At 34.8% G+C, this 20,944-nt stretch overlaps 2 protein-coding genes across 2 annotated transcripts; one reads left to right on the top strand and one right to left on the bottom strand.

Annotated features, from left to right (window-relative positions):
* Nucleotides 1–3,907: 3,907 nt before the first annotated feature.
* Nucleotides 3,908–4,834, bottom strand: LOC108533794 (olfactory receptor 52E1-like). Its single transcript, XM_017878710.1, is given in 1 exon segment — nt 3,908–4,834. A coding segment is annotated over 1 exon segment (927 nt).
* Nucleotides 4,835–17,142: 12,308 nt separating this feature from the next.
* OR52E2 (olfactory receptor family 52 subfamily E member 2) lies at nt 17,143–18,101 on the top strand. Its single transcript, XM_017878712.1, is given in 2 exon segments — nt 17,143–17,686; nt 17,689–18,101. Coding segments are annotated over 2 exon segments (957 nt in total).
* Nucleotides 18,102–20,944: the final 2,843 nt, after the last annotated feature.

The following is a 20,944-nucleotide window of genomic DNA, read 5'->3' as shown; positions in this document are numbered from 1 at the left end:
TTTTGAGCCATAAGTACAAATTCTGAACCTTTTTTTAAAAAAAGAAAATAGTAAAATGAAAAGATTACAAAGTACAATTTTAGCTGGAAAAGTGGCAAATTCTCTGTGGTACTCTTTTGAACACTGTTTCTTTATATTCCTCCTTACAAAGTGTTTTAGAATGATACAGTAATTACAAACATACATATAAACAATGACAAAAGCATAATCATGAATAGTGTCTGTGTAAAACATCTGTGTTTTTCCTGTCCATTAAAATTCAAAGTCTAAAAGGAAAAAAAAAATCCAGCTAATAAATAGCTCAACACACTCATATTTGGTGGGTTACTGAATAGAGAACCTGGGATTTGAAGTCTATCTCTAAAGAAATAACTTTCCTGTAATCTCACAACTATTTTATATACAACTGAATGTCATTGAATGGGGCTTTCAGGAACACAGCTTCTCACAGACTCAAGTGTCAAATTTGTTGTTACTACTGCTCATACCATTCTCCATGACCACCTTCACTTTAGTTAGATTCATTTAGTCAGTGTTTAATTACTAACCAGAAGTCGCTGGAAATACAATTATACTTAGGGCAACGTTTGTAATCACTTGCAGGGTCTCAGTGCTGGACACATAAAATATAACCTCTCTTAATTTCTGAAGAGATTGAGATAAAATAAAATAATGAAGGATGAATTCCAGATATAATATTTCTTAGTGATTAAAATTATTGTAAAGGACTTTGTTTGGCTTGAGAGCCAGTGAACACTGTAACTAACCCTCAGGTTAGGCATATATTTCTCATCAGAATGGGAAGACTTACCATGTAGCAGAGTGTGAGGAAACACATATAACTTCTTTAGAAAGCCTTACTACCAAAAGAGTGTGTGTGTTTGAGGGGAGGGGTGCTTAATTAAACTTACTCAGTTTGTGCTTGCCAAATTTGCAAATCTACTACCTTTCTCATTTATTCTTATCATTCTCCCTAGCACATAGTGAATCAGAGTATATAGAAAGGATGGGATTTATAACTTGAACATGAAGAGTGGGGAGAAACATTTTGCTCCAGTAGTTTGATAAAGTTGATTCAGATACATAAACATTTCAGTATAACATATAACATTTACAGTGCTGACATTCCGCTAGTCCATTCTGAATTTTTAGATCCCTTAACCTCAGTAATTCCTCCTGCAAACTGACAAGATTTCTAATATTGATATGCTTATTTTACAAATAAGAAAACAGAGACTCACCGAAATTAGTTGATTTTTCCAGTCACAGAGATGGTAAAGTGGGAGCCAGGATTTGAACCTAAGGGGTGTGACACTAGATTTACACTCTTACCCACTATACCGAATAGAAATAGTAATAGTTCCTGAATACAAGACATCAGGAATATCAGGTAAGTAAAAACAAAGTTTGCTGTGGGTTAGGCCAAGTCAGAGGGGTGTGTGTGTGTGTGTATGTGTGTGTAGAGGTATAGAGGTAGTGCCGTTCAGCTTTGGGTTGGCCAATTCTGCATGCAACTACCTGTCTTTCTAAAGGTGATCCTAGTATTTCCTTTTAACGATCAACTGATTATTATTAATCAACTTTCAACTTTCTGGAGTGATAGTTCTCAAATTTAGAATGTTTGAAGCCTCTTAAAAATAAAGATTGCTTGAGTCTACTCTAAGGTAATCAGATTCAAAAGTTCTGTGGTGATTTCCATAACATCTGCTTTTCAACAATCATCGCAATATTTATGATTCAGTGGTTCACAGCCCATCCCTGGAGAAATAGTTATAGGGAGTTACCAATGGATATAGATGCCCTTCCACTTAAATGCTACAGCATGCTTTAAAATTTCTACAAGGGCTTCTTGTTTTTATTTAGCATGTATACATTGGAAGACCATTGCTCTCAAAACCTTATGGCCAAAAAGAAGTGTACAATAAAAAAAAGAAAAAAACTCGCAATTTTCTTGGACTGATCAAATAGTTAAAATCACAGAGCAACCAACTAATTCTAACCTAAAGAAAGATAGGCAACTTCAAGAAAGGATGGAACATGACCCCTAGCTTATTAGGGGCAGATGTCAGATTCTACACAAGCCAGTAAAAAGGGTTTACTAAAATTTTAAAGCAAATTCCTCAAAGTGAAGTGTAGACTTCTGTGATAATATGAAACGAGGGAATTCATTCCCACTCAGGTTGTCCTCCCTAGGCTTCTACCAAGTAATGGTGAGAAAGACTGGAGGCAAGACTGACTGAAAAAGGCTTCCTCATGGAGCAGACCTGGTAAAGGGGAATAGCATCCACAGAAGGATGGGAATCACACTTCACCCAGTTCCTTCTTTCTCCTCTTCCCTGAGGAGTGAATGCCTTTAGCCACCAGGGGAACAGAACATGTGAAGACCATTGGTGCTTAAAGGAGCATAAATAAATTCTATAACCACAGCATGAATCAGGATCAGCTGGAATCTCCTGCAGCTTGGGGAGGGGCAGAATCACTCACCTAGAACTTTTCACCTCCAAGACCCAGGAACATGGTGCCAGCCTAAGATTAAGGCTGAACCAATACAACAGAATAAATGAATAGGTAAACGATGAGTTCAATCTCACACTTGGGGTGCGGGAAAAGTCTATAATTACATAATTATAATGTGTAATTATAATGCCTATAAATACACAGTGTAACTGATTTTTTTTTTCATAGATTTTCTAGTCCAGGGTGTAATGTTAATTAATACATATCTCCCCTAAGAATATTTGACATTATATTTTCCATCGTAATAACAATAAGTAGTTTTTTTTTTCTAAAGTGCACCCAACAGAATATGTGTCATGGGATGGCCTAAGAAGAGCACTTTGACACCAATCTTGATTTAAAGTTTCAAATGAGTATTTGAAGATTAAAAACTCTGAAAGGTCCTGCAATAAATATATTGCTAGAATGTTAGAATTTTCCAAATTTCATAAGCACATTTTCCCTTGAATCTTTTATCCATAATGTCAATAATGCACATGTACCTGGATAGCACTGAATTATATCACATGGAACTAAACTTTCATTAAAAAAACAACAACAACAACAATAACAACAACAAAAAACACTTAGGTAGTGATAGACTTAGAATATCACTTGAACTTTTGACATTCCATAAAAGTGAAACTTCTCTAAGGGATGGCAAAAAAACACACATCAACAATATTGTTTGGAAAATAACAGTTTGTTTTCAAAGAACTATCAGTAAGTTAGATTTTATAAAAACTTGCCCACCAAGTAAAAAAATACAGCATGTCTTCTTTTTTTTTCCCCAAATAAAAAAGACTACAAATTTACTAAGACTTCAAAATTTCTGCTATTCTCTTTATGGTGGAAGACCTCCACGGCTATCATATTAACAGTATCAATTTTATACCTTCCAACATTATTATGGCAAAGTCAAAATAACATTATTTTAATAGTCCAGGTATATGGAAAATCCCCAATGTTTCTTGTATAGAACCAGCACTAATCAAGATGACTCGATATTTTGTTTAAACTCAGCATAAAATGGCTTTATAGTGTTTTGTTTGTTTGCTTGTTTCTGGTTTTTCGTTCAAGTTTGCTTTAAACTGACAATGACTATGCTATGCTCAGTCATAAAGGATGCGGGACAAAGTGTTCATATTCTTCCATATTAGGAATCTGAATAATTTGCAAACAATGGAATATCAGAAAACATTTTCATTTATCCATTTGACATGAGCTTAACTTTCCATTTGTGGGTAGCACCTGCCAAACGATTTCTGTTTTCAGTCCTTCCCTAAGATGCTCCTAAATACTTTCCAAATATTCTGTTTTTATTTTGAACATAGAAAATTAGTGCCACTTTCATTGTAAAAATGATTATTTATGATATTGACAAATCTGGTATTTATAAATGAGCTATGTTTTATTTATTGGAAAACATTTTCAGCACTTGTGCTCTAATCTGTTTTGTTCTAACACTATAAATTACAGGGTTGAGAGCAGGTGGAATGACTACATAGAAATTAGCCAGAAGGATGTGGATAAAGCGAGGTATATTCTCACCAAACCTATGGGTCATGAATGAGAAAAATGCAGGGATATAGAAAATCAACATGACACCCACATGAGAACCACAGGTGCTGAGTGCCTTGAGTCGTGCATCATGTGAAGAAAGTCAAAATACAGCATGAAGGATCTGTACATAGGAAATGACAATTGCTATGATATCAAAGACCAGGATAGAGATAGTACATAAGCCATAGACGATGTTGACCCTGATGCTGGCACAAGACAAGCGGGCAATGCCCATGTGCTCACAGTAAGTGTGAGGAATAACTTGGTGTCCACAAAATGGAAGCCTTAGGATGAGTAGAACAAACGGTAAGGCAAAGGCTAAGGGTCTCAGAAGGATGGCCAGTGCCATAACTGACACTACCTTGTTTGTCAGCACCAACGTGTAGTGAAGAGGGTCACAGATGGCCACATAGCGATCATAGGCCATGGCCACAAGCACAGCTGATTCTATGCCAGTGCACAAGTGGATGAAGAATATCTGGGTAAGGCATCCTTCAAAGGAGATTTCTCTCGGGGTAAACCAGAAGATGCCAAGCATTTTAGGGATGGTGGATGCAGACAGACCCAGATCAATAGATGACAGAATGGCCAGGAAGTAGAACATGGGCTGATGGAGACTACTCTCAGTCTGAATCATAAAAAGGATGGTGATATTCCCAAGGACAGCTGTCAGGAACACAACAAAGAAAGGAAATCCAATCCAGAGATGCATACTTTCCAGCCCAGGAATTCCCAGAAGAAGGATAGAATAGGGATGAAATAGAGTGGTATTCATTGAGGCTGTCCTTCTGGGAAATTTTTATACTAAAATATATCGTAGACTGAATGTCTGTCATTCATTGAGTTTGTCTTATCCTCGCTTAGTGCACAGAGAAAACAAATAAATCAGTGAAACTAATATCTACGATATTTCTGCATCATAGAGGCTTCAAAGTATTTACAATTTAATGGCAATATGTGGCCCAAATATTTCAGTGTACTTCATTAGATCCATTCAAGTAAATTCAATATTTTAGTTCAACAAACAGTAATTATCTACCACGTATGTACCAGATCATATGCTGAGACTGATCGCAAAAGATGAACTAAAGAACATTTGTTTTCTGATGCAACATAGTGGTTTAAATTTAGTGTCAGTAGTTGTAACAGTTACGCAAATCAGCAATGTAAACTTATAAAATATTGGTGAGATAAAATTGTTCCCTTACTACTTTAGAAGCACAAAAGATTCTCTTGAAAATATTTTAACCTTATTTCACGGAAAAACTGTTTAATTCACAAATACATATGTTATGGACAAATAAGTAGATACATGATTTAAATATGACCAGACCCATTATAGTTCACATTTATGAGCCGAGCATAGGTAATCCACTCTTCGAAGAAACCACAAATGTATCGAACTGGAACAGTCTAAGATAATTTTGGATGTGTGCAGGTGTTTTATTGTTTAAGTCTGGAAGTCTTTCTCATTCCACAGTCAGCTTCCAATCTCTCCTTTCTTGCGGGTGCAAATATTAGAGAGGAACCCTGCCTTGAGGTTTTATTATCGAAGTCTCATACTCTGGATAACCCTCTCAGGATAATCTTCTTACTCTGGATCTACTTACGGTGGAATGAACATATCCCTCTTCATTTCAGATCTGGTGATTGTAAAGGTAAACTGAGGCTGGAGCCGAACCGGGAACGAAGACACAAGGCAAATGGCAGTGAGAATAGCTTTTATTAGGGCTGTGGGTGAGGTTCCTCGGTCCAAAGGTGTGGGCCGAGGAAGTCGCCCTGAGGGAGGAGGGTAGGGGCTTTTTATAGCCCGAGAGGTAGGGAAGCTGGTTGTGCAAACAGGGCCTGGTGGGTCTTGAAACTACTAGGGCAGGAGTTGAGTAAGTGTCATGAGGAAGGGGTCTTTGGAAACTGTCAACTGAAACTGCTGTTTATGAAATTGTGGAATGCAGGTGAGCTGCAGGTCATGGGGGAGGGTGGTTGCCCAGCCGGAACTCTGACACATGTAAGTCTGCAGGTGTGTGTGTACAAGGGTGAAGGGAGTCTTTAACAAAAGGCCTGCTACGCCGGGTAACGCCGTCATGTTGGGTCTAGATTCCTGCCTAACAGTGATTAACCTTGCTATTTCTAATTGTCTTTCTGCTGACAACTGTCAAGAAAGAAACAGATTTACAAACGTGCACACACACAAACATTAATGTCCAAGTTTATGAAACATCACAAAGTTGTCAGGCAAAGTGAGTTAATTTGTACACACCACTTCTTGATAGTGAGTCTAGCATTTGTTTTGCTATATTAAGTGTTGCTATGATGTATCTCATCTTTATAAAACTGTGATCAAGCACACTGTGATCAAGAACTCTTTCTCTTTCACACACTAGTGTGTGTGTGTGCGCGTGTGTGCATGTGCATGTGTGTGTCTTGGAAGGGTGCACTGCAGCTTGGGTCTTGGACAAATTTCTTAAGAAATCTTAGAAGGTAGAAATTGATCCAGGTATAGGAAGAAGAAAAGGAAATTGAGTTAAGATAATTATTCCAAAACAAGCAAATTGGGAAACAGAAGAGGAATAACTCAGAAAAAAATAACTATTTAGAAAACTATCTTAATTTCATCAGGAGTGACTGTATGCAAGATATGGTGTTGTAATTGAGGAGATTAGTGAAAGAGATGTGACAAAATCCTATGTTCATATTTCTTCTTTGTGAGTTTGGTTTAGCTAACTTAACAGGGCCTAGTATATGAAAATGGAATAATGTTTAGAAACCAACACTAGGAATTGAGTTCATGTTTTGTTTCTCATTGCCATGTAATATTGAATAAATTATTTTTCTTCTCTAAGTCTGAGACTCCTTACCTATCAAATGAGAGTAAAGTTCCTGCATTGCAAGAGCTTTACAAGCTATTTCTGACTTGAGATGGCTCATCAAAAAATTGTATTACAGTTACTGCTTATCCTATTGATAACGACAAAGTAAAAAGCTATAGTGAATTTGCTTATACAGCTTGTCAGGTAATCCTTTACATAATTTAGCAGACATTCAATCCTGATACTCACTTTATCTGCATATAAATAATATAAATATTATTTATATATTTGCACATATAAATAATCCAGTGCAAATTATTATTCTTATCATTTGACATTTACACAAAAATTGCATCACACATTTGGAAACTGCACCACTGAAAAATGATTGGGACTACCTTTTGTCAGAGAAAGATAGCATGTAATTTGGTTGTGTTATACTGGAGAGGGATAATTTCTGAATGGTTTAAGGTAACTTCATTTATGGTTTTTTTCTCCATGTCAAACCTGGGCCTGTGTCGGGACCATTTATCTAATCTTTAGATTAAGTTAGAAGGACTAAAGGAGAGAGAACAGTGAGAAATACACAGAAAACATGAAGAGAAGGAACTTTGATAGATCACTGCATGGCTGTGAAGAGCTCAAGTGCATAGAATGGCAAAAGTAGCAAAAGATGTAAGAGCTTCACACAGAGATTGTGTAAGATGTATAAGAAAGAATTGAAGGTAGTAGTTGCTCAAGTGTATATGAAATTATGCCAACACATTCTTACAGTAAGCTCCCTTATCCACTTCCCTCAATAAGAAGGTTTTCTTTTCTTTCCCCTATTTTATCACCTTCTGCTCTTTTCATTGTTCTCAGCCACAGATCAGAATCCATACTTCCAAAATGTTACTTACCAGCAGAGACACCTGCAGAAGTAAGCAAATCTCCCTTCACATTATTCTGAATTCCATTTGCTTAGGCAGGTGGTGTTTTGTACTGTGGTCACAACATCCAGAGTGAGATCTTTGCAACACCCTATATTGGAACACCCTAGAGATAATGGGACCTGCAGAGCTCTGAGCTTAGTATTAACCCTTTCCTGTGAAATGGAATGTTACTGGACATAGACAACCCATGTCCTGATTCTGAGACCAGATTCTGAAATATGGGATTATCTTATTTCCAAGGGTAAAATTAATATTATTAAAATATATATTATTATTATTTTAAATCTTATAAACTCCTTAAATATTTTTAACGGTATTCCTGGTATCAGTTCTGCATTCTTTGTTCTGAACACCACAAGGAGGGTGTGACTAGTCCATGCACCATAATAAGTAGGCTAATGACCAAATTAAATCTATATATATCTTGATACTATTGTGCAACTACCTCTTGACTCCATACTTAGTATAATAGTGAAATTACAAAGTAAATAATCATATCATAATGACTCAATATTTAGCATAACTACACTGTCTTAAAGTGAAGAGATGCATTCAATTTTGTAGACACTGAGAACTATCATATCATTCCTCTGCAGGTTTCCCATGAGTAACGGAAAGCAGAGATGATAATCCAGAGGTCAGAGACTAGTTATTTTGTTATTACTGATTGGTTATCTAAAATCACATACAGTTTGCTTTATCCAATTAATCTCAATTTTGAAATCTGTAAAATGAGGAAATTTGTTAATCAGCTTTAGTCTCCTTTATTCCTAACATCATATGAGTTTTTAATCCCGTGTCACTGATGGAGACAGCAATAGAGAGGGAACGAGCTTGTGCAATGCTGCAGAGCTGAGTTTTCCAGGCTTCCATTTTAGAAGGTTTGTACATGAGTGATAGGGACTGATCTTGGTCACTGAAAAGGATGTCAGCTTCATAGTCCATTCACTGATGATTCAACAAATACGCATTAATTATCTACTATTATCAGGCATTGTTTTAGGTGCTGTTCATATACTAACAAACAAAACTGGTAAAATACCCTTTTCTACAGTAAGAGAAACAAGACAAGTGACCGAAGAAATAAAATAAGTCTTTCAACTTTATGTTGAAATGTAAAGTACAAAGTGGGAGTGGGTATGGTTATAGTACGTGTTGGTAATTCTAAAGTAACATTGTCAGGGGAACTGACACTAAGAATATGACATTTAAGTAAAGGTTTCAGAGAGGTAAGAGAGCAAGTCATGTAGAATCTGGGAGAGGGTCATGTGAAGTGTTCCAGGCAGAGAGAACAGCAAATGCAAAGAAACTGAGGCTAAGGCACGAATGGTGTGGTCAAGAAAAAGCACAAGCGTTATAGCATCAAAATCTCTGAGATATAACCATATTGGAAATCCTTAGAAGTCCATAACCACATATTTCATTGTGTCATCATTCAATAGGTACACGTGAAAGGAGATCCTCATATAGTGGCTAGCACTCAGGGCAGCCCATGGATAGTAGTTCAGACAAGGAGTATTTAAGTCAATTACTTATTGTTTTGTTTGGTTACCTTTATTTTCTTAGTATAGCAAAACAAGAAATGGTAACAACAACAACAAAAAACACATTGCCAGACTATTAATAGTTATATTTTTAAACTGGTTGATAATGCATAGGTATATTTGCATGACTTCTCATCCCTTCTTCTATCAAGCTATAGTAATTACTACTGGGTATTTAAGGATCACAAATGTACAAAGAAAACAGAAAATGAGTGTTTTATTTTGTTTAAGTAGTTAGTCAAATCAGGTGAAGAGGAAACAACAACATACACAAATATAAAAACGGGTGGATGGTTCCTTTTATGGCAGTTCATTATGTGCATACATTTAAAAATCTGTATCACACAGTAAGGTTTACTTGCAAGTAGTTGCAAATATTGCTTTAGTTCTCTCCTAAATCGAGCATCATTGTGGAGATTCTAATTCTGATAATTATTATCACCATGTGGGTGACATCTTTACTACCCTGTAAATCTGAAGGGTTACATGTTTGTTTAATTTTGGAAATTGTTAGTCATTTTTTCAAATATTTTCCCTCTTTATCAATAATTTTTCTGCAATTCATGATATATGCTTTTGAAAACATTTTTCCTCCAATTATGCAAACTTTTTTCATTTTCTGATATTTATTCACTAGTAATAATTTCATATTTGCTTTTGTGATTGCTTATGTAACAGGATGTATGTGTATGTACTTGAACATAACATTGTGTAATTTTATGAAAAGAATTTTATGAAAATTGATGAGAGAAAATCTACTAATTATCTTTTTTTCCCAAATTTTTTTTAGAAATTCAATTATACAAGGGTCATATTAATTTCCTATTGCTACCATAATGAACTATCACATATTTAGTGCTTTAAACAACACAAATTTACTATCCTATAGTTCTGTAGGTTGCAAATTCAACACATGTCACTATGCTAAAAGCAATATCTTAGCAGGTTGCATTCTTTCCTGGGGGCTTTAGGGGAGAATCCACCTTCTTAACTTTTCCATGTTTTGGTGACTGCCAACATGTTTTGGTTCATGGCCTCCTTCTATCTTCAAGGCCTGCAATGGCCTGTGCAGTCTGTCTCACATAACATCCCTCTGACAATGACTCTTCTGCTGCCTCCTACTTCCACTTTGTAAGGATGTTTGTAATTACATTAAACATGCCTACATAATCTAGAATAACTTCCCTATCTTAAGAACAGACGATTATCAGCCATAATTCTATCTGCAACCTAAATTCCCCTTTATCTTTGGGGTTCATTATTTTACCTGACACATAGGTTGCTTTATTTTTTTTTTAATTTGTTTACTTATGCTGTACCTCACATATAGTGTCTACAGTGCTTTTTTCCTTCTCCTCTTTTTTACATGTATATACAATTGACTTACTCATTTACATTAGAAATTCATTATCAACAATCCTTCTCTTGATACAACATGTATTTATCCTGAGAAGACTTTTATTAATATTTACGTTGGCATTTGTTGGTTTCTTCTAAGTTTTCTGGGACCTTTCCAAAATGTAACAATTTAAAAATAATTTTCATCCTGGGGTTTTACTGGGCCATATATAAGTACAAGGTAAGAAATATAACTAGGAATCTTGATGGCCTGCACTGAAAGCTTTGCTATTTAAGATCTGCACAACTTTGGGCATTAATTAGGTTTTCAATTTTACAGTTCCTTCATAGAATAGAAGTAAAGACTCTTGATTTCTTAATTCGAGTTTTAATATTGTTTTCACATACAGAGTTTCCATTTGAATCTTTGAAAGGGTTCTAGTTTTTTAACGAACACTTCAAATTTTATTTAATTTTCTTAAGTATATTTAATTACAGTTACTATAAAACCTATTTGAAAACAGTATTATTTGATCTTCTATGTTTATTTCTGTTTAAAAAAAAGACTGGTGTTATGACACGTTTGTTTGATTCTTTCTCTGCTTGGTTATGCTAATGCAAGATACTTTGTGTAAAATAAGGTAGAAACATTAATAATTTAAGTCCAAGGATAATGTATATAATACTATTCTAACTTAGAAGATTTAGCTTTAGATTTACTTCTGGCAGGTGGCCATGGTCACTAACAATCTCAGATCTTAATTAAAACAGCATTTGAGATCATTTGAACCTATGTCAGTCTCTCTGTGAATGCATCTATTTCTGGCTCACTCTTAACACTTAGGGAAGTTCCCTATGAGATCACCAAATGTCTGGATAGTTTCTTGAATCTGCCTACTTCCAGTAACCATTTTAGTGCTATATTCTTTTTATTCAATTCTACACTTTTAATATTCACATAGTGCCTTTATGCTGTTGAAAATTTACATAGTTGGAGCCTCCCCACTCCCCATTGTGTATGTAAGCTCATCCGGCCAGCAGAGGTAGAATCAGATTTTCCTTGATTCTCTCCCACTTGAACCTCCCATAGGAATTCTCAGTTTCTATGGAAATTTCCTGTACCTCTACCTGAGCAACTCACATCCCTTAGACCCACAGCTCTCTACTCCTTATATACCATGAGTAGCTACAGTTCCCCAGGCTTCCGGAACTCCAGGACAAATTAGAGACTTCCTTAAGCATTGGTATATAAACTGGTAACCTTCTAGACTCCTTAGGCAGAGCGAAGCCCAACTTGAGCATCCTAACCAGGAGTAAGAGTACAAAGCAATAAGCTAATGAAGGGATGGGTAAACAGAAGTAGCCTACACATTTTATAAGTCTGATGGAGGGAGGAGGGCAGAGCTAGGAGGGAAAACAACTGCCATTTGTGAAAAGAAACAAGAAAAGAAAAGGTTGGCTAAAGGAAAGAGAGATTGGCTTTAGGAAGTTAGAAATAGGGGATATAAGTGAGGAGAAAATGGAGAAAATTTTGTAGGAGAAAATAAAGTGTTAGTGATACAGTAATATAAAGGAAAATGTGGTGGGCTGTTTTAGATAACTGAATGAAAATGTTTTAATAGAGTGGTAAAAAAAAAGAGGTGTGAACTGTTATACCAATAAAAAGAGTGAAAAAAAATGCCTGTAGTTTGGTATACAAGAGTGGCAAGGCTGTTTTGATGTCAGAAAGAGTAAAGCTGTCTGGGAAGCAAGCTGAGGATTTTGAGCAAAAGAGCACAATGATGAGAAGGAAGATGAGTGGAGCAAAACCAGATGTATACTTCTACTTCTCTTTTACACACATAAGGAAAAATGATCCCATTATGTAACAGTCTCACAAGTGATAACATAGCAATGTTTTCCCTTTTACTATGAGATCTGTAAAAAGAAATTATCTTGTTAGCAGAGGACTGACTTGACTTGCCAATGTTTCATTGTTGTTGCTTTGTTTTTCAAGAATTTACTACCCGCTATAAAAACACAGATTTAGGAAGAATGGCACAAGAGTGGAAAGAATGAGATAAAAGGCTAACAAAGTATCACAGAAAAGAAACAGTAATGACAGTGCTAAAGATCAGAAGTAAATAAATTAAAGCATGTTGGACATAGAAACAAGGGGACTTATTAATGAACTTGACAGAGGTAAAAGGTTTTTAATAACGGAGAACAATACCTAGTTTTCAGATTTGAATAACCATGTAGTAAGATTTACTTTTACTGAGAAGGAAATGTTAAAGGAATTATTAAGGAAAATTCTTTATTGATTGTGTGATGTTTACTGTGCTTCTTAGATGTTCTAATATCCAGTATGCTGTCAAATATACTATTTGGGAGATCATTTGAGGAGTCAGGTGTGCTGATATACAGTGGAGTTACCAATGCATAGACAGATTTGAATGCTGCATTTCTGAATTTAAAAATCTTAGAGAAAGAACGTAGTTATATAAGAGAGAGAAAATCACATCTAAAATACAAGGTACCCATGGCAACATTTAGAAATCTGACTGTGAAGGAATATTCAAGAAAATTTTTAAAAAGATTAGTAATATGAAAGGAAGTAAGAGTATATTAGTTATATACATACAGTGTGCTATGTTATACATATAGTATGTTATACATAAACATATTCAGTATGTATAGATGTAATATATATGTATAAGAGTATGTTTTATATATATATACATATAGTATATTTGAATCTTTTATTTTAAGTTCAGGGTACATATGCAGGTTTGTCATTCATTTCTCACTGTAAGAAGTTCCACTTGTGTCTAACTAAATTGTCAAAAATATATAACAAATATATATTTCAAAGTATATGTACTTCAAAATATATGTACATACATACATATATACATGTATATGTATATAAACACACACACAAACACCTATACATATTTATGTATGTGTGTATGGGCATGTTCGTGTATATATAGCTTGCTATTTGAACATGTATGTATGTATGTATGTATATATATATATATATATATATATATACTAGTACATGTACATATGTACACACACACTTTTAAACAAACTATATAAAGATATATACTTTGTAATATATACTTTGTTTCAAAGAATGGAATGATCCAGGGTCACATGCTGCTGGAAGTTGTAGTAGGATGAAACAGGGATATTTGTTTGGGTTTGGTATCCAGAGATCAAGAATTAACTAAAACTGTTTTAGTTTCAGCCAGGTGTTGGGTAGGATGCTAAAATAAAGAGATTTTGGGTGAAGTGAGGACAGATTATACACCCTGTTTGGTCTCACAGCCCCTTTTCACATATTTTTAAATTATTTCAATTGATTCATCTTCCTCGATGGGTGATACTGTTTATCTGTTTTCAGTCTTTGTCACCAGAAATATATAGATATTTCTAGTTTTAGTTCTAAGCCTTTTTTTAAACTTTTATTTTAGGTTCAGGGGTACATTTGCAGGTTTGTTATCCATTTCTGACCATAAGAAGTTGCACTTGTGTCTGACCAGATTGTAAACACAGAGAAAATTTTGTCAGCATCAAAATAAAGGTAATTTATAACATGCAAGGCAACCCTTACTTGATTATCAGCAGATTTCTCAGCAGAAACCTTGTAAGCCGGGAAAGGATGGGATGATATATTCAAAGTGCTGGGGGGGAAAGTGCCAAATGGGATTACTATATTCACTCAACCCATTTTGTCCTTTATAAATGAAAGACTTTACCCAACAAACGACACTGAGGAAATTTGTCACCACTAGACCTGTCTTACAAGAGGTGCTGAAGGGAATTCATTCTGAAATGAAAGGATGCTAAATAGTACATACATGTGAAAGTACAAATCTCACTGGTAAATGTAATATATATACAAATGCCGAATAATGTAATACTAAATGGTGGTGAAATAATAACTTTTAACACTAGTATAAAAGTAAAAGGAAAAAATATTAAGAACGACTACAACTGCAAAAAGTTAATTGATGCAAATATAAAAATAAACTCTGACACCAATAACATAAAATGTGTGCACAGGTGAGTAAGTGTAGAGTTATTGTAAATTAGTATAAGATTGAAGGTTAAGTTGTTAGCTTGAAATGGAGTTATAAAATATGAGGTAAAATAATGAGTAAATCTGTGTTTGATTTCTTTGTTTTTCCTTTCAAAAACGATTTCTGTCTGATTATCTCCTTAATTATCCCCAATCCATATTGATTGAGGTATGGTTGTTTCAAATGCTACTTTGATGTTCAAAACAAAGTAATTCAGAAGGAACTATGTAATTCTGCACAGGTTAAAGAAGTCATACATATGTGACTTATTCAGCAGTTATTCTCAGGAAAAAAGAAACTCTCTTTAAAGAGGAGTTATTTTATTTCACCAACAAATTAGCTTAGTGATTTTACAGTTGTATTTTCATTCAGAATAGATTTTAACATATAAAGAATGTTTAATGTGACATGATAGACTGGATGGGTTGCACTTATTTATCAGCGAAGTGTTGTCGTGGCCAATGTTTCTATTTTTATGTCTTCTGAAAACCATTAGTCATATTTTATGCAGTTCTATGTATTCAAAAACGTGATGCCCATAATTTTGTTTGTTTACATATTTCTCAAGAAGATGGCTATTTTATGTACACAGACAATTTTTTCTAGTAGTTATTTATTCTTTATTTTACCTGTTAAACATCCCACATTTTATAAAATGGGGTATAGACTTATATAGCATATGATTTACAACCTTATCACTATCTCTAATTTGGGTAGTAATCCCAATAATTTATGTGGCATTTCTTTCAAACTGCCAGGGTTTGTTAACCTCTCTAATATTGAGTAAGGCATTTTTCTATGGAACAGTAAAAGCTTTCCATGGTCAGAAATGCTCTGAAAATACTCCCACATCAAATAATAATAGCAAGGTGCATGAAGACGATTAGATTAATTTAGTTAACTTTGAAAATGATTGAGATTGGGTGCACTGGCTCACTCCTGTAATCCCAGGATTTTGGGAGGCAGAGGTGGTCAGATCACTTGAGGCCAGGAGTTCGAGACCATCCTGGTCAACATAGAGAAACTCTGTCCCTACTAAAAATACAAAAAATTAGCCAGGTATGACAGTGCGTACCTGTAATCCCAGTTACTCTGGAGGCTGAGGTAGGAGAATCACTTCAACCTGAGAAGCGGAGGTTGCAGTAAGCTGAGATCACGCCACTGCACTCCACCCAGGGTGACAGAGTGTGACTCTGTCTCAAATAATAAATTTTTAAAAATGAAAATAATTGCATTATCATAAATCTAATAGTCTAAAAGGCTCCTATTTTTTCTCATTAGTTTTTAATTAAACATTTGACATACATCTTAAATTCCTAAAGTGATGATTGCCTCAGCTTTGAGCTAGAGATACTAAGGTGTGTTTTTCAGATGGATGTTGTGAGTTTTGAAAAAAATGTGTATTTGTCTAACCTGTGTGTAATATTATGCATGTGTGTGTGTATTTTATCTGTTGTGTATAACACAGGTAAGTCATACATTATGCTTTCGTTGCTTTCTATTTTCCTTCCATGTCAATTTACTACTTTTATCCCTAGCTTAATTTCTCAGATCGTCCATTAGAAGCATTTTAAACATCTGACAAGCCTCTTAAACTTATTGATCCTTAGCTCACTTATATAGAAAATAAGGAAAATCAATATTCTCCTTGAAGGGTGTTCTTTTTATAAATTAGAGATGATCTTGCACGTAACAAAGCTTTGCAAATAGTAGGCAGTACTTCAATAATTGGTGGTTGATGCTGCTGTTTTCACTATTATTCTGTATTTTGTTTTACAATAATCATGATTAAATATTTTTAAATGGACCAATTTTAAACCTTTAGGAGATTTTTAGTATATTTTGGCATAAATTTTGATCAGTCTGTGTGTCTATTGAATAGAGAGTACCCACTCTATGTGTTAATCCATATGTGTTATCATTCAATCAACTGGAATTAATTTCCACCACTACATTTAAGAGCTAGGAAACCCCTACCTTGTTCAAAATTCAAGGGGGTTCTTTGGTGATAATGGTAATAACAATAGAGGATAACCAAAGTAAAAAGTATTCAGGCAAATCCTAGCATAATATTGGCAATGAGGCTATATTGTTAGGGTTTAGGGAGAGTAGAATGTTACCAAAGTTGAAAGTATCGCATAGAACATTTTATTTTAATTTACTGTATACATCCATCTAAGAATTTATCCCTGAGATGTTTCTTACTTATCTGAAGTGCTCTATATACAGTACGTTTCAAAGTGATAGAATTTCCTGCAAAAAAAGCATGTACACAAGTGTATGTTTCTTATATTAAATTTTTGTCTCCGAACAGCAGAAGCCTGTGTGGTGACATACTGATTGGGTGAGCATACATTTCTGTAGACTGTGGACTTACATATTCACAAACTGGATGTTCCTTCCTAATGACATCCAGTTTCACCCCTCCTCGTTCACGTTGCTGGGGATCCCAGGACTAGAAACACTTCACATCTGGATCGGCTTTCCCTTTTGTGCTGTGTACATAATCGCACTCATAGGGAACTTCGCTATTCTACTGGTGGTCAAGACTGACAGCAGCCTACACCAGCCCATGTTCTACTTCCTGGCCATATTGGCCACCATTGATGTGGGCCTCTCAACAGCTACCATCCCTAAGATGCTTGGAATCTTCTGGATCAACCTCAGAGAGATCGTCTTTGAAGACTGCCTCACCCAGATGTTTTTCATCCACCAATTCACACTTATAGAGTCAGCAGTCCTCATGGCAATGGCTTATGACCGCTATGTGGCCATCTGCAATCCCCTGCAATATAGCACTGTCCTCACCAACAAGGTTGTTTCTGTGATTAGTCTTGGTGTGTTTGTGAGGGCTTTTATTTTCGTCATTCCCTATATATTTCTTATTTTGCGGTTGCCCTTCTGTGGGAATCATGTGTACTGTGAGCACATGGGTCTTGCTCTTGTGCCAGCATCAAAATCAATATTATTTATGGCTTATGTGCCATTTGTAATCTAGTGTTTGACATCACAGCCATCGTCCTTTCTTATGTGCATATTCTTCGTGCTGTTTTCCGTCTTCCTCCTCATGAAGCCCGACTCAATTCCCTCAGCACATGTGGTTCACATGTGTGCATAATCCTTGCCTTCTATACACCAGCCCTCTTTTCCTTTATGACTCATTGCTTTGGCCAAAATGTGCCCCACTATAACCATATACTCCTAGCCAATCTCTATGTTGTGGTGCCACCAGCGCTCAATCCTGTCATATATGGAATCAGAACCAAGCAGATCATTAAATGTGTAAAGAAAATATTATTGCAGGAACTAGGAATGGAAAAGGAATAGCACCTACTACATATGAGGTTCTGAATGCAATGTTATGAAATTTGAGTGAGAGAAATGTCTTGTCATAAAAATTATATTCTAATATGTGGCTCTATTGGCTTTCTTCTGTATTTAAATACACCAAATTTCTCTATCTGCTTTTCATACCACATTTTGAGATCTGTTGTATTATTATTATTATTATTATTTGAGACAGAGTCTCGCTCTGTTGCCCAGGCTGGAGTGCAGTGGCATGATCTCAGCTCACTGCAACCTCTGCCCCCCAGATTCAAGCGATTCTCCTGCCTCAGCCTGCCAAGTAGCTGAGACTACAGGCATGCACCACAACGCCCGGCTAATTTTTGTTTTTTGGTTTTGTTTTTTAGTAGAGATGGGGTTTTACCATATTGCTGCATTCTTGTTCTCTCTACCCGATACCCTTATAATTTCATTTAAGCAGGTGATGTTATTTTTCTCTATTATTTGGAGTAGTTGATTGATACGTTTATATTAGATATGAATGCACCCATTTTTGCTGGGTAATTGATGTTTCATGGAACTTCTTCTTTTAATATAATTATAATAGTTTTCTGAGTGTCAACTTTTGTAATTGTTGGATGCTGGAGATAAAATAGTGACTATGTCACCTTCCCTGACTTTGTGGAATTTATAGAGTCTAATGTCAATCAGCAAATTCAACGTAGAAATCTCCATACTTTTCATTTTAATTGTTCTATATCATTATAATTTATGTTTGTCTCTCCTTAAGAGACACAATGATTTAATGGTAATGGGGTATCCCAAATGGGATGCTGAATTAGAAAAAGGATATTGGCTAAAAACTAAGAAAATCTTAATAAAGTATGAACTTTAGCTATAAATATGTATCAATTAGTTGCTTCATTAATTTTGGAAAATAGACTACACTAATATAAGATGTTTGCAATAAGGGGAATTAAATGTGGGATGTATGGGAAGTATCTGTAATATCCTCATGAATTACAGTTGTATCTAAAATTATTCTAAACCAAAAGAAGTATTTTTCAAAATCACAATAAATAAATAGGTCCTTTGGGGAGGAAGCTATTTTTAAAAAATACTGAGTCTCCCTGTCAATGAACTTAGTATACAAATGCATTGATTTTAATTCATATTTAATATAATTTAATAAGGTTTTATAATTTACTAAAAAAATAAAAGTTCAGCCATTAACACAACTTTCCTCTATTATGGAAACCACCTTAGAGTGGAAAAGCACTAAGATTTTAGAGTAAGAATAATAAGCTGAGAAAAAAATTAGCTCTAAATTTATCTCTCATTCTTCATTTCACCGTAATTCCCCAAATATTTTTTATATCCTTGTTGAGAGAAAAATTGAAATTCTCTGTCCTAGTAGAATTTTGATAATTAGAATTTAATTTCACACAACTTTATTAATTTTATTATTTGAATTATTTATTTCATAATACATTTTGTTTATTTCATTCTAACCATCTTTGACTGTATTTATGTATCTGCTTGTTTATGTTTTTTATGTCCCTTTCCAATGTCACTCAATTCCTCCCATCCTGATCACTCATTACAGTTTTGTCAGCCTGTTTCTACTTCTTTTCCTTGTAACTGAAATTATAAACCAGGAGTATAATTCCTTAATGCTTTCCCCCCATGTACTAACAGCAGTTGATGCCTACTGGTGAATTAATAGTTCAACCAGAAACATACATATCACAATAACACACACACACATGAACACACATGCAAGTGATTGTTTCTTCTTCATGATTATATTTGATATGGCTAAACGAGCTCTAGAGATTATTAATTACCATATATGAAAGGACAAATGTTTAAACTCACTATCTCTGAACAACAATCCTCACAGGTTTTGATGTACTGATCTCCAAAGTGGGCTGCATACAAACTCAGTCAATACACAGGATGTTAATATTTTATTTTCTTCATGTGTGCATTTAAGTGACCAGTGACTCAAAAATATACATCAATTAGCCAAAGTATTAATGAGGAGACCAAATAGAGAAACCATGAAAGACGTTAGACCACAAATAGCATTCTATGTCTTATAATGGCCAAACCTTTTGAAACTAGTAAAACGTATAAATTTAAGGGAGTCTTTATAGCATTCTTGCCATTTTAATGAAAAACCAAGTAAAGTAAGTACCTGTCTTCCAATATTTGGTGGTTTACAATTTGCTTCTGTTTAATGCTAAATATGTGTGACAGAATTCATCAGAATGAATAAATGTTGACTTGGAATTGAAAGTCGTAAAAACTCAGCCCAAGAGGGGAAAAAAAGTGCTCATGTCAACAGAGAAGTTTTGTTTAGATACTTAAGTGTGAAGGCATGAGGTGTGTTCTGAGAAATATTTTCATCCAGAAAGGGAAAGAGAGAAAGATACTAGAAAATAGGATAGTAAGTAAAGTTAAGAATAATTATAATGGAGGCTCTTCACTGTAAAACATTATTGAGTGTGTCAAATGGCTTAGAAATATCTGCTTCCTGCCAGGAACATGAAATAGTAACAGGGGAAGGCTAGATTAATCAAAGGGGTATTCACTGGTGTGCAACACAAAGTTGCAGAAGTGACAACCAAATGTTTTATCTCATCAAATATATCTTTGGTTTAATCTAAAACAGTCTCTTTATAACTTGATGGAAGTTTGGACAGGTGTTATAAGATATTGTGAACAGTGAGATATTGATGTTTTTATTTACGTATGTGAAAAGTTGTGATGACAGTTTGTTTAAATTTTGCAAGTGGTACAACTAACACAAGTTGTTGTCACATAAATGATTGTTAATGTTTTTGTTTTCTGACTTTTCCAAGAGAACATAAATTAGCTTAAGCTCTGGAGAATAACAAATGGCT

This window comes from Rhinopithecus bieti, unplaced genomic scaffold, assembly GCF_001698545.2.
Source record: "Rhinopithecus bieti isolate Rb0 unplaced genomic scaffold, ASM169854v2 scaffold_11971, whole genome shotgun sequence".
In the NCBI taxonomy this organism is placed as follows: domain Eukaryota; kingdom Metazoa; phylum Chordata; class Mammalia; order Primates; family Cercopithecidae; genus Rhinopithecus; species Rhinopithecus bieti.
The sequence above is the reverse complement of the archived record's forward strand: the minus strand, read 5'-3'. Positions and strand labels throughout refer to the sequence as shown.